General features: G+C 40.6%; 1 protein-coding gene across 3 annotated transcripts in view; it reads right to left on the minus strand.

The window, feature by feature from the left end:
- Window positions 1-15,428, minus strand: part of snx29 (sorting nexin 29) — a 136,197-nt gene that overhangs the window by 44,927 nt on the left and 75,842 nt on the right. For all 3 annotated transcript variants that reach the window (XR_009785631.1, XM_061755925.1, XM_061755926.1), the window contains exons 16-18: window positions 9,237-9,353; window positions 6,330-6,385; window positions 5,141-5,222 (exon numbers count right to left, since the gene is read on the minus strand). Coding sequence is in view for 2 of the 3 variants with exons in the window: in XM_061755925.1 (XP_061611909.1) it covers window positions 5,141-5,222; window positions 6,330-6,385; window positions 9,237-9,353 (255 nt within the window). In the remaining variant the exon portion in view is untranslated. The remainder of the gene's footprint in view (window positions 1-5,140; window positions 5,223-6,329; window positions 6,386-9,236; window positions 9,354-15,428) is intronic.

Consider the following 15,428-nt stretch of genomic DNA (forward strand, 5'->3'; position numbering starts at 1 on the left):
CACTGGGTCAAAATGTCAAGTAGTAAAATGACTATTATGAATTTCAGAAGTAGTTCAAAGTGCAGGGTGAAGTGCATTTTTGGAACAGATGATAGTAGACAACTGCTTTCTTGTCACGTACAGGAGTCATCAAAAGGTGACAGGAAAGACGAGCCAACCAAAAACGCAACTGTCAAGATAAACATTTTCCTCCGTCATGGCAGAGTAAAAGAAAAGAGGCAATTACTTCCCATTCCTTCTCACTCCACTGTGCTCGAGACAAACGGAATATTTCAAGGTTTACTAGTTGTGACGCGACAGCGAAAAAGTTAAGAGAGTGGATAAAACAATGTCATGTGATTGATTCTGTGAGCATGAGATGTTTCTGTAGCGCTTCAAAAGAGTCACGACTGAGCAGGAACCTATCCCATCTGATTTTCGAGTTCAAACTTCTCTTCGACCGTAATGGCGATGTTATAGATCACACTTTGCACCAATACATACCTGTAGATAGTGGGATTCATTCTAAACTTCACAACTGCAATATTTTTTCACCCATGCCAAGAAGATGCAGATCAGAACAACTGCTCGGACTCTTTTTTTCCTTCAAGTCAGTGGTTTAAAGGAAGACTAGGAGTAACATGAAGTTATCTAATAAGAGCCATCTGAATAAAGCATCCTACTTTTAGAAAAACAATATTCAATTTTGGCACGATCACAGAACAATATTTATATATATTTTGGTTTGCTCATGTTGCATGACAGAATCAAAATATGACACAGCTCTCTGTATGATACAGTGCAATTATACACCACCAGCATAAAAAAATAAACAAATAAAAACTTTATTGTTACATGAATAACTCTCTAATAAAAGAGCAAAAGTGAACCTTATTATTCTTGCAAAGACAGACTATTTCATACGGCTCTTTAACTGTATGCCATTAGATTGTGCAAGCGGGCATGTTTGTTGTGATTGGTGTGCGTTTCAGTCAAACCAGGAGCATATTTGCATTTTATAGACCAGCGGTTCTCAACTGGTCAGGCTTCGGGACGCACCATCACTCCTTACGGACACGCCGCGACCCAGATTTCAACATCTCAATTTAATGAATGATTTAATGAAAATGTTGCAGTGTGAACCTAACATATTACTAAAAATGACAGTGTGCCAATAGACACAAAATTCAAGTTGAAAGATAAAAGAAACAGTAGCAATAGTAGAGAGGAAAACATTCCCTTTAACACTCAAGTGGCTGAATTTGAATTAAAAAAACAGCTGAAAACTTAATCTAACGTAAACGACATTTCCCAAACAGGAAATAAAGGTGCAGCACTTTTTAATCCACAAACTCCAAATATTTAATCAAGGTGACATTCAAGTACACGAAATGCAATTCAAGTGTAAAAAATAACTGTTCAATTAACTTGTATTTACTGTCTTAGCCTTAACAGTTGGTCACTACCGATTAACACTGAACCTTGACCAGAATTTCACAGAATTAATGGGACAATTGGGGATGTTTTTTGCTCCTGATAAGAGTCTCAAAGTCTGGCATTAAAGTAGACAAGGCAACTCTGAGGTCATGCTCAGCGTCCAGTTCGTTTCTTTTTTTTTTTTTTTTTTGGTCTTCAGCTGAACCAGAGCTGGGAAGCCACACTCGCATAAATATGCAGTGCTGAAGTGGTCGAGTGGCAAGGGAAGGATTTGCAGTCATCACAGCGCTGCACCAGAACAGGGTGAGGCTTTCCACAATGAATTGTGTTTGCAGTGTGTGGCCACGTGACGGCTCCTCGTTGCTGGGCATCGTGACTCTTTCCATGTCGACTCCAAAAGGGTTGCGGATCCACTCATCATGACTCTGTTTCTCAAGAAAATAGTCATTAAACCGCTCCAACAGTTCATTCAGATGCTGCGTTTTCTTGAGTTGCCCTTTTCATGGCATGCCCAGCTACTATCCCTTGTGACAGTTCTTTGGGAACCTGTCAAGTCAGTTTTTCGAAACATGGCTTCCCCACACGATGATCTTCGTTGTAAAAGCATTACATCATTCAATGTTCCATGAAGCACTGGTACCATATCCTTTGCTGCCAGGGAGTCCCGACGCAAAAAAACAATGGTTCCAAGTTGCACTTGGAGCGTTCTCAAGAATTCTCCTCACAACTCCGGAGTTTTCCCCTGTCATGGAAGCAGCACCGTCAGTTGTGTTCACGATGCACGCACGTCCTAGTTTAGGCCCACCGAACTCAAAGACAAGGCCACGGAGCTGAAGATGTCCTCTGCCGTTGTTGCGGTATGGAGGTCCCATGAGCAGAGAAATTGTTCCTGCAGGTCTTCGTGCCACACGTTTTACGTACACAAGTAAAACAAGCGTCGTTTGTTATGCCCGTAGATTCGTCCATTTGTAACGCAAAAGAACCACTTGCCTTAATGCGGGCTGTGGTTTGTTGTTTGATGTCAACCGACATAGCGTCAATTCGCCGACTTCTGGTGTCATTTGAAAGAGGTATAATTTTCAGTTTATCCGTCGTGGATTGATCAAACATCTGTCTCATCATATTCATGGCTGCAGGTGAAATAAGCTCTTCTGCAATTGTGTGTGGCTTCGTCAACTTAGCAATACCATGTGCCACCTCATAAGAGCTGTTCCTGCTTCGAGCACGAAGATGGAAGACAATTTTGTGATGTCGTCAGGTCTTTGACTTCTTTGAAAGTACTCATCAGTTTTATCTTTGGGAGAAGGGTGTTTTGTTTTCAAATGCCTCATAACGTTTGATGGCTTCACGTTTTCTTGTGCCAATACTTTGTTGCACAAAAAACAGACCTTTTTTGTCCTCAACGTAAAATAAATCCATATTTCATATAATCTGTGTCATACCTGCGTTTCGTTATTGTCAATACTGATTAGAACGTTGAAACATAAAACGAACAATAGTCCATTAGCATTAAAAGGCATCGTAGCCACCTACATTCAGGAGTGTATATAGCAGGCATTCCGAAAATGAAAACATTGTCATTTTCTTTTCTTATCCTTTCTTCCCCCCAGTTAAAGACCGGCGACCCACCCGTGACCCACCAGTTGCAAATCACTGTTACGGACCAATGGACCATAAGAACCAAGACAACAAAGCCTCTGAGGATGAGAACAGACACAAAAGTCTGTTCTAATGAGAATGAAGTAGGATTTCATACCAAGTAAGGCACTATGGAAAGCAGAAAATGTGAAAGAAAATTAGGAACATTTAGGAATATTTATATTGATATACAACCACAATTCCAATGAAGTTGGGACGTTGTCCATCCATCCATCCATTTTCTGAGCCGCTTCTCCTCACTAGGGTCGCGGGCGTGCTGGAGCCGATCCCAGCTGTCATCGGGCAGGAGGCGGGGTACACCCTGAACTGGTTGCCAGCCAATTGCAGGGCACATACAAACAAACAACCATTCACACTCACAGTCATACCTACGGGCAATTTAGAGTCTCCAATTCATGCATGTTTTTGGGATGTGGGAGGAAACCGGAGTGCCCGGAGAAAACCCACGCAGGCACGGGGAGAACATGCAAACTCCACACAGGCGGGGCCGGGGATTGAACCCGGGTCCTCAGAACTGTGAGGCTGACGCTCTAACCAGTCGTCCACCGTGCCGTTGGGACGTTGTGTTAAACATAAATATAAACAGAATACAATGATTTGCCAATCATGTTCAACCTATATTTAATTGAATACACTACAAAGACATTTCATGTTCAAACTGATAGACTTGATTGTTTTAGCAAATAATCATTAACTTAGAATTTTATGGCTGCAACAGGTGGCAAAAAAGACTGAGAAAGTTGAGGAATGTTCATCAAACACCTGTTCGGAACATCCCAGAGGTGAACACGCTAATTGGGAACAGGTGGGTGCCATGATTGGGTATAAAAGGAGCTTCCCTGAATTGCTCAGTCATTCACAAGCAAAGATGGGGCGAGGTTCACCTCTTTGTGAACAAGTGCGTGAGAAAATAGTCGAACAGTTTAAGGACAATGTTCCTCAATGTACAATTGCAAGGAATTTAGGGATTTCATCATCTACGGTCCATATCATCATCAAAAGGTTCAGAGAATCTGGAGAAATCACTGCATGTAAGCGGCAAGGCGCTACATCCGTAAGTGCAACTTGAAACTCTACTAAGCAAAGCAAAAGCCATTTATCAACAACATCAAAGAAACACCGCCGGCTTCTCAGGGCTGAGCTCATCGAAGATGGACTGATGCAAAGTGGAAAAGTCTTCTGACGAGTCCACATTTCAAAATTGTTTTTGGAAATTGTGGACGTTGTGTTCTCCGGGTCAAAGAGGAAAAGAACCGTCCGGCCTGTTATGGACACAAAGTTCAAAAGCCAGCATCTGTGATGGTATGGGGCTGTGTTAGTGCCAATGCCATGGCTAACTTTCACATCTGTGAAGGCATGGCCGCCCCTGCTTATTTCAGCAAGACAATGCCAAACCACATTCTACATGTGTTACAAGAGTGTGGCTTCGTAGTAAAAGAGTGCGGGTACTAGAATGGCCTGCCTGCAGTCCAGACTTGTCTCCCATTGAAAATGTGTGGGGCATTATGAAGCGTAAAATACGACAACGGAGACCCCGTTATAAAATATAGGTTGAACATGGGTTTCAAATCATTGTATTGTGTTTTTATTTATGTTTAATACAACGTCCCAACTTCATTGGAATTGGGGGTTGTATTATGAACATGTTGAATACATGTCTCCATTTTCTATAACCGCTCATCTGTTCTGGGTTTCGGGGAGCTGACTTCAGATGACAGGCAGACTGCACTGGACTGGTCACCAGTCAATCACAGCGCACATAGAGACAGGAAGTGAACCCACTCAAATGCAACACTATACCATCAGTGACTTGTTTTAATTATGTTTTTCAATGAATAGCAATGTTAGGACAAACCTTTGTACATATGGAATAAAAAAATAATATTGCAAATGTGCCCATAGACATACATACCTGTGATGTAATTATATGTACCATGCACACGTAAACAACTACTACATCTGTATTTATAAACATATATACTATGTCTGCAATGTAATACAGTATTTTTGGGGCTGCATTGGATGACTCAGACAATTTGATAACATGTGTTTGCGAACAATTTACCTGATAGACGTGGTAGGCGTTAGCAGCTCTGCCCTGCAGGAACACAGAAGGGATCCACACATTGATGAGCGCACGATGGGCCCTTTAGGGACATAAACAACAAGCGCCTTCACTGCTATGGCCGATTACGCCCATCATCATGATCATTATCATCACCATCGACACTGTGGCAATGCGCTACACTTAGTGAGCTCTGGCATATTAAAGTTCAGAGTGGTAAAAGAAGTCTAAGTGTCATCTGATCGTGTAAGCTGAGATAGGGGGGGATCATGCAGATGTGGTGAGAGAGAAGAAAAATAAATAACACATCTGGTCATTTTAGTAGGTGTTCAAAATGGATCCAGCACACCCCACTATGAGGCCATAGAACTGAACATTTTTTCCAGGCAGTCAGCAGAGGATTTCTTTCCCAATATATAATTCAAATACTATCACAATTCGATTATTTATCATTAAGGTTTCTAATTAAACGTGAAAGCAATTTGACTGAGTGCTACTCCTAGTCTTACTCTTTCCCATGTGTCAGCCAATAAAATCCTGCTTGTGTGTACCTGTTATAATCAGCTGTATAATTCTCATATGCATCGTTTTAGCTTCCGTTTTGTATTGTCGTCCTCCTTGCATTGCAATGCAGTTGGATCCACTTGTCTTAAAACAATGAAAAGTATCCATAAAGTATTTGAAAAATAATCCGTATTTCATTGAGCACCTGTTTATTTAGTTACCAATCATTTCAAATTGTAACTTGTAAATTGTACATGTAATTTGTTTATATATTCTTTTATCACATGTAAACATATTAAAACACTTTTTTAAACACATTGCAAAACATATTTGAGAAAACTAATATGGGTAAAATGTATAGACGCATAAAATGTATAGGTCTGTCGATATACATGTGCCTTTCAGTACTAGTACTGTTCTCCCGTTGGACAATAAACATCTGAAAGGTGCATCGGCGACTGTGGCTTATCCTTTACCACATGCAGGGACATTACAGTAAGTGTACTTGAAAAACCATAAAAAAAATAATCGCTTAATAAAATGTGATCTTGTATACCACGGGAACACTGGAAACAAAATAGAAAATATACACCCACAAAAAAAGAGTTAATGATACTAATGTAGTTCAATCGCATTGCAGTTTGTCTGCTATTCCTTAACTCGGAAACAGGTGGGGAATTCTTACGTTTCAAAATCAGAGAGGCTGGGATCTTCTGACGTCTGACTCAAATCCCCTGGGACCTAAACATTAAAGAAAAAAGGTGATCTATTACGCATTACTACCACAGGGTCATACCTAAAAAAACACATATGTGCACATGATGTGATAGGATTACTTCTCAGTTAGATTGAACACCTGGAACATTTATGTACCCTATGCTGCCTTGCTGGGAAACGGTTGTTGTCCTAATATGACATTCTCCTGTGAGATTTTGTGAGTTAGGCAGATGTCTGTGAATCTAGCAAGCCTGTGATGATTTGCATCAGTATATCCAGCGGCCCCTTGAGGCACCCCATGACCAAATCCAGATCCGGATGATTGTGTGTGTAAGAAGTGGGACATCTCTCCATCCGAGGCATCTAAAGCTGGCTTATCATCTTCGGTGACCTGAGTGGCAGGGACCCTGTTGCCAAGGTGGTCAACCTCAGCATCCTTCGGCTTTGATCACACCCTCCAAGGGGCACATGAACGCACACGCATGCATGCGCACACACAGATTGTGAAAATCACAGGAGATGTGTTGAGGTAGTGACCAGGGCTTGAGCACAAGCACTCTGAAGATACTCAGCATGTCACTGGTATAAGGACAGAAACACATATTGTCCAGCAAGAAAAGGCTGAAGTTGAAAGATAAGAGGTCTCACATTCGTCTACTACCTTAGAATCTCTTTAGGAAGGACCACATCATCTCACACCACAGATGGTGTGTATGTGTGTTCTATGTGTAACCAGATGTTGGTGTCATGTGTTGTTTAAGTGCACTATCCTGGGTAAAAAAAAAAAAAAAAAAAGTGTTATGTTGAGAAAATATTGACAGCAATTTTGTCTGAACACATCAAAACAGCGTTTGAACATCATGTGATATTTTCAACATTTTATATATATATATATATATATATAACCTTTCCAAAAAAAATTTAATATCGTAGAAAAGTTTATTTCCATAATTCCATTCAAAAAGCTAAACTTTCATAGGTCATAGGTTCAGGGCCTTGTTTGTTTTTGGTTTTTTTTGGGCTTCCAGCTCATAAAACCCATGAAATAAGGAATTCAAAAAAAATGTAATACTGTGAAGAAATCCGCCCAAATTTTGCAGGCCATAAATGGTTTAAACTGAGTGTCTCATACTAATCATCTACCAAACTCAAAGCACCTGCGCAGGTTTACGCAGTTGTCATTGAATTGCTTCAGTTTGGTTCAAGGTGTTGGTAAACTCTGCTTTCTTAAAGCCAAGTTCACCGCAACAGACTAATGTTTTAGAGGACTTCATGATTCCTTCTGCGGAGGATCTGTATGGCGATGCAGATTTCATCTTTCAGCACCAAAACCTGGTTTGATGTCCATGCCATCACAGTGCTTTACTGGCCAGCCAACTCGCTGGATCTAAACCCCATTGAGAATCTAAGTGGTATTATCAAGAGGAAAATGAGGGGCACCAGTTGCAAAAACAAAGAAGAATTGACAGCAAGCATCAAGGAAATCTGGGCGTCCATAACTCCCAGTTAATGCCACAGGGTGATTGCCTCAATGCCACGGCACATCGAGGCAGTCATTACAGCAAAGGGATTCCCAACCAAGTATTGAAGATCAACATCATTTTGAAAGTACCACATTTTGATTGATTTAATGTGACCCTAATTCTTTTTTTTTTTTTGTTCTACAAAAACTGAAGTGAATGGTGATTTCTTCCATCCAACCATCCATCCATTTTCTGAGCCGCTTATCCTCTCTAGGGTCGCGGGAGTCCTGGAGCCTATCCCAGCTATCTTCGGGCAGGAGGCGGGGTACACCCTGAACTGGTTGCCAGCCTATTGCGGGGCACATATAAATAAACAACCATTCGCACTCACATTCACACCTACGGGCAATTTAGAGTCTTCAATCAACCTTGGTGATTTCTTCACAGTATTCAAATTTTTTGAATTCCTGATTTTGTCAGTTTTATGAGCTGGAAGCCCAAATTATGCAAAAATAAACAAATAAATACTTGAAATTGTTTAAATTGTGGGCCTTGAATCTATAATCTATAAAAGTTTACCTTTTTGAATGGAATTATTGAAATAAATAAACTTTTCCATGATATTGTTAGAGGACACTGCATCTTTTTGCACAATTGTCCAAAAAAAAAAATGTACCGGCATTACCAGATAACTAGCAACCCTTTATTACTCAGTGACTGTTTTTCTCAATGTCTTTATGTCTCAAAAGTGTTCTGTTGTCGTACTAGAGCGGCTCCAACTACCGGAGACAAATTCCAATGTGTGTTTTTGGACATACTTGGCAAATAAAGATGATTCTGATATTCAAATTTTTTGGAAAGGGTCTGTAGATAGATAGATCGATATACAGTATTTTCAAATTCGAACTTTTGACACTAGACAAAAAGTGAGTACAAGACCTTAATTTCATTAGGGCCAGAGTACCTTACCAGGCAGTGCCAAAGCCCTCGAAGAATTGCTGTGTTGTTATTCTGACAAATTAATCGCCTTCAACATGCTAGGACATTTAAAAAATTGCACCGAGAATTTCCATTGCAATTTGGGTGCGGCAGCACATACACCATGAATGTCATGGGTGTGTGTTCCGGTTGTTGTTTTCCCCCTGTCTCGTACACACCTGCTCCTGAGAGCATCTTCACCACCCGTGCCTCGTTCACCCTAATTACCCCTTGCATTTAACCTCTTGTCTCATTCTTTCTAGTCGCCAGTTTGTTGTACCTTGTCGTCGCGTTCCAGCATTCCTTGCTTCCACGTCACAGACTCACAGTAAGACTAGACCCTGTTCCGATTATCGACATCGCCTTTTTGCACGAAGCGTTCCAAGGAAGTAATGAGTGGTTGTGAAGACATCCGTGCGTTGTTATTAACTCACCGGTCCTCTCAACTCAATAAGTTCCTGTCTCATCTGCACAATGAGGTGGTCCTTAGCCATGAGGGTGCGATATAGGCGCTCATTAAACTCGATTAACTCTCCGTGCATCTCAGCCACCTGTGACACAAACACACACACAACATATTAGTACAAAACTCACAGCTGTATTTAAAAAAAAAAAAAAAAAAACCCCGTTATAAACTATAAAAGTTTTTTGCCAATTCTCAGTGGCACACACACACAGAAGGACCAGTCCAGGTGGAGTTTAATTAAAATAGACAGCAGAAGAGATTTAGGGGAACAGTTAAACTTCATCCTGTGGTGGAGCGATGGAGCCACAGTGGTAGTAGAGTGAAGTGGCGAATGCAGTTTTGGAGCCCTGCCAATGAGAATTCTGCCAGCCTGCTAATCAATTGTCTTCAGCTCTAACGAACCTTGACAGTGCTATCCTCAATCCTGTGCACTCATGCAAATAGTTCTGACAAATGACTGCGGGTGTGTATGTGTTCGATGCCCCATCTTCCTAACCTGGCCAGACAGTGCAGACAGGTCTTTGTCAGGAGACTGACAGCTGTGGCACACACAGTGCTTTACACGAGGCACCTGCTGCCACAAGCGCTTCATTGGGGCGATGTCACGGAATTGGTACGTGAGACAAGCGGTTCAGCTGCTTTTAATGCGTGTTAATGTTAGCTTATTCACATTCCACTTCAAACAGCATATTTTAATTTAAAAATGGAGCGATGGACCAGGTGGTTCAAAGATGAGTAAACATTTGCACGTAAAATATGTCAAATAGTTTAGTAATTAATAATAGCTCGCCATCATTTATAAATTGAATTATGCTGTTTCAATGAATATTGTACAGCGTCACACGACAGTATGTGTGAACCCTCAACTGTGGGCCTGTGAAGCCCTGGGAGACTCTTTTGTGATTAAGAGCTATGCAAATAAAATGGACTTCGCAAAAATACAACAACAACAACAAAAATCACATAATGCAAGTCACCATAACAGTAAAATTCGCATCGATACATCTCTGACATTGTCATTTGAAATGGAGCATTATTATCTCTGCAAAGGCAGAATTTTTATGGAGCACTTGTTTTGGGTCATATTCTGCTGGGGTTGTCACGGTGCAGTAGAATAGATCGTAGTGCTTATCGGGTGCTTAAAGATGAATTTAGAAACAAAACTTTAACATTCAATTTAATTCAATAAAATCATACATTTTCTACATATTCTGTTTTGTCTAGTTAAAGTATATCATTCATTCCTAGTGTGTTCTAGATATACAAATAATTTTGAGACACTGAAGGCAGAAACTGAACATTGACTGAGGCATTAAAAAAAAAAAAAACATCACCACACACATAGACTTACAAGTAGTAATATCAATTATGTTGTATAATACTGTATTGTTGGGTAGAGGACTCCTTTTAATTAATACTCAAAATAATGCCTATCATCATTGCACGCATAACTGTAATAAATAAGGCGTTTCAAGGAGACTCCGCTTTAATTTCTGCATCCTCCTTTGTTTGTCATAGTATGGCTGTTAACTGCAGCTCAGACGTTCTAAAGAGAATATCAACGCGTATGTCCTCGGGCTGCCACTTAAATCTCTCCTCTGCCAAATACTACTTGAGCTCCTCGGGCAGGCATATAAAATAAAAAGGTAGACGCTCTCTTCCATGCAGCTGGATTTTGAAATACGATTAGAACCCTTTTTGAATCAAAGAAGCACCCAAGAAATACTAAAATATTTAAATTCAAAAATACTTTGGAGGCTGTTGGTCTGGTTGGTTAAATTATTAGGTCTTGAGAATTAATTCTTTATGTAGAAGAAAACGTTCCTATACAGGTGGTCCTTGGTTTACGACTGTCCCGAAACTTCAAGGTTAGAAAGGCATGCTCAGTTCCTGCTGTACTGTTTTTTTTTTTCCAGTTTCTTTAGTTTTATCTGTATGGCCTAAAAGTGTTTTTTTCATACAAATATTTCCTGCAATTATGACATTTCATGCTGCAAGAAAAGCACGCAATGAACTAGTTAGCAAAGGGGCATAAGAATACATTCACCGCCGTACTTTGACTTTTTTTCATCTGATTGTTTAATATGGGGCGGCACGGTGGGCGACTGGTTAGAGCGTCAGCCTCACAGTTCTGAGGACCCGGGTTCAATCCCCGGCCCCGCCTGTGTGGAGTTTGCATGTTCTCCCCGTGCCTGCGTGGGTTGTCTCCGGGCACTCCGTTTTCCTCCCACATCCCAAAAACATGCATTAATTGGAAACTCTAAATTGTGTGAATGTGAGTGCGAATGGTTGTTTGTCTATATGTGCCCTGCAATTGGCTGGCGACCAGTTCAGGGTGTACCCCGCCTCCTGCCCAATGACAGCTGGGATAGGCTCCAGCACGCCCGCGACCCTAGTAAGGAGAAGCGGCTCAGAAAATGGATGGATGTTTAATATGGTTTTTCATTGTTTTACAGTGTTTCCCCCATATTTGCGAATCGCAATTTGCAAAATGACCAATTTTCAGATTTATTTGGCAACCTACCACCTGTTATTTGTTAAAAATCTCATCTATTTGCTTTTTATGTGTAAAATAAATTATTGCTTTGGCGCCATCTTGTGGCATCAGGCAAAGAACTATGTAGAAGTTCATTTAGACAGGACATTGCCAATAGGGATATAGAAAAGTTGTGTTTTGCCACCATCTTGTTTATAGGCTATTATAAACCTTTTGCAGCAATTATTCCCAGATGTTTGCTCTTCACGGCGGGCCCTAACTCCCGTGAAGTATGGGTTAGCGATAGTCTATGGCGCGTTCTGACTTACACTTGTACAAGATCCACACAATGTAACCTATAAGAAGAAAAAAAGAAACAAATAAATGAAAAATAATTCGATTTTTCGACTAATCTCTATGAGAAAATGTGTCGTAACTCCACAAATTCTTGGACCCATGTTGAGATCTTCCGGCCTCGCCTGTGTGGAGTTTGCATGTTCTCCCCGTGCCTGCGTGGGTTTTCTACGGGTACTCCAGTTTCCTCCCAAATCCCAAAAAGGTAGGTTAATAGAAGACTCTAAATTGCCCGTAGGTGTAAATGTACGTGCGAATGGTTGTTTGTTTATATGTGCCCTTTGATTGGCTGGCGACCAGTTCAGGGTATACTCCGCTTCTCGCCAGCAGTCAGCTGGGATCGGCTCCAGCACACCCGCGACCCAAGTGAGGAAAATGAAAATGAATGAATGTTGAGATCTCATGTACCATTACTAACACACCAACTTCTGACATGATCCAAATAAAACGGTGACCAGTGTTCTATGCACACACACACACACACCAAAGAAACTGGCGGCAGCAGACGAATCTCAATCTTAACTTGAATTCCAAATTCTCAAGAGAGATCAATGTCAAAAAGAAAGTCAAGTCACACATGAAATTTGAATCATAATCATACATAACAGCAGATAATACCCTCATTTTCCAGGGAAAAGGTATTGCAACTAAACAACAGTATCCTCAACGTACCAGCCATTCAGTAATATTTTTGAAGGTGCTGAAGCTCTTAAATGATTATAAAAGAGGGAATTAATTTTAAGCTTAGAGAAACTCAATTACGTCTCAGAGAAGAGAGCTAATCATTTCCTCATTTTCCTGCAACAAAATATACACTGTGTGTGTGTGTGTGTGTGTGTAGCATGTGATTGTGCATACCGTATTGCTGACCACACATTCATTCTACAGTGATCCGCAGTACATTAACCAGAGGAACCGCACATGCATTCACCTTTCTTTCTGGTTGCAGCCCATAGTTGCGATAGGTCACTGCTGCCTAGCAGACAGTAATGAGGGCCCCCCCCCCCAAAAGAATTTGCTGAGCTTTGCATTAGGTCATAAACAATTGATATGCATGAGTGGTTGGAGAAAGAAATGAAAGGACCGAAAAATTCACGTTTCGCGCAACTTTAAAAGAGCTAAAGGCCACCATCAGACCAAGATTAATTAAATCCCATTTCCATTATTTTTCCGCAACGCAGACAAATGCAACGGGGATAATTGGATTCAAACAGGAATTAATAAATCAACTACCGAGAGAATAATTCAGATATGTTTTAGAATGTGTGTACAATATGGCCAATTTAGAAGCTTCAGTGAACCTAACATTGGAATTGTGGAGAAAGAAAAAACCCATAGAAGGACGGGGAGAACATGCAAACTCAACACAGGACAGCCTGATTCGACTGTCGCGCATATAACCACTAGGTCACTGTGATGCATCACGACATCGTTAATGAAGGCACACTAGTTCTAAACAATGATGTTTGTTGGCCAGCGGATCTTCTGTTGGCTTATAGAACATTAGCCATCGTATTTTCTTGGCATGTGGTTTAATGCATAGAAAAACAATCCGGTTTGCTTGAACAAACTGGTTGCGTCTTCTAAATGTCACTTCCGATGGACCAGAGGAAGTGGCACAAGGACATGTACAAAGCCTAAAAAGTCAAACTAAGTGAGAGTAAGAGGGCTGAGATTGGATTGGAAATTGGATGCCGAGAGGAGAGCCAATGGATTAGTCATGACAAATGTACTTTGCGCTTCTGCTAACGCTGCCATCTTTACCCTTTATTGTCGGTGTGAGCAGAGACAAATTGGTATCATCCATCACATGCAAAGCAATGATGCAAATTTACCAGAAATGATCGGAAACGTCTACTAGATTGAAGAAACTTGTGCAAGTTCACAATGTACAGTACATGGAGTTGTGCATTTACTGTATTTGGTTTGCATCAAATTGTGTTTGGCGATGTGTCCTCGTGTATGAACTGCTCCATCCACAAATTAAAAAGCTTTTAAAGGGATGCAGCCTTTTCCCATAATAAAGGAGCCCACTATTGCACACACACACCCGCCAGCGAGATCCAGCCCACATTAAAAAAAACTACACTTGCCGGCGAGATGATAAGCCCGCAAATTCTCTTTAGTCGCAAAGCTCAGGCTCTGCAGCAGTCTTTATGGGAACGAAAGCCGGACTCACCGTTGGCCCAGCAGCACATGAGCAGGATGAGGGCTGGCACACTTGCCTGAAAAGGCTAATTCCAACAACACAATAATAAGGTGTGTAATTCTTGACAAAAGCATGTCACCAACATGTTATTAAGACATGTTTCAAATTGTAAACAAAATGCAGAGGATGTGTTTTAAAATCTATAGGCTAGAGTTAGAATCTGAAATAGAGGTTTAGAGAAATAAATGTTTTTTGCGCGCAGGATTTTACAAGATTGTTAAACTGGTCTTTATATTATGCACATGTTTTGATGGAAATAGTTCATGAACAACAACAATACTATTATAAATATATACAGTATATATATATAATTAAATAACTCATTGGTGTTTGCCTTCTTTCCAGTTCAACACTAGGATTAATTTGGAAATACAAGGAAGCATCTAATGAATTATTTTCATTATTATTTATTAGCGTTGTTTTATTTCCTATTGGAAAATTGGTTTTAAAATCTGAACAAATCAACGCTCGACAAGTGTCCCCGAGTAGATTATGTCCAACCTCGAGATTCCACTGTAACGTTTGGACTTCGGACACTGCAAATTTACATTTTTCAATTAACTTAACATACCGGTATATATTTTTGGAAAGCTGGAGAGAGCCGGAGTACCCAGGGAAAACTGACAACCAAAATATGACAACGACAGTACATGACTTGTAACTCTGAGCACATATTGGATTCCATGCATTTCTGTGACTCACTTCAGCACATCTGCTCCTCAACAGGAGGAAACATGGCTGAAGATGACGGAAGAAGAAAAAAAAAAGAAAAGTCGAGCGAGGACTATTATAGACCAGAAAAGCTGTTCTGTCCACTATTCACTGGGAGGACAAAAAAAATATTTAAAAAAAAGCAAAACAGCGACATGGGAACATGTAAAAGAGTGGCAGATGGACCACTAGAAAAAGGCAGAGATGGGCGTTCATAAAAGGCTAAATCTGGCCACAGATACAGACGTCGCTCTTTTCACTGCAGCATGAGAGCACTTGGATCCACACGTTATTTTGGTTACGTCCGATGATTACTCTGACTATTTTTTTTTCGTTTCTAAGAAAATCAACATTTTCTACACCTGTTAAAAATATTTTTCTTTGACATCAACTGAAAAAGTAGTATCTAT

The sequence above is a fragment of the Phyllopteryx taeniolatus genome, chromosome 19 (assembly GCF_024500385.1).
Source record: "Phyllopteryx taeniolatus isolate TA_2022b chromosome 19, UOR_Ptae_1.2, whole genome shotgun sequence".
Lineage (NCBI taxonomy): Eukaryota > Metazoa > Chordata > Actinopteri > Syngnathiformes > Syngnathidae > Phyllopteryx > Phyllopteryx taeniolatus.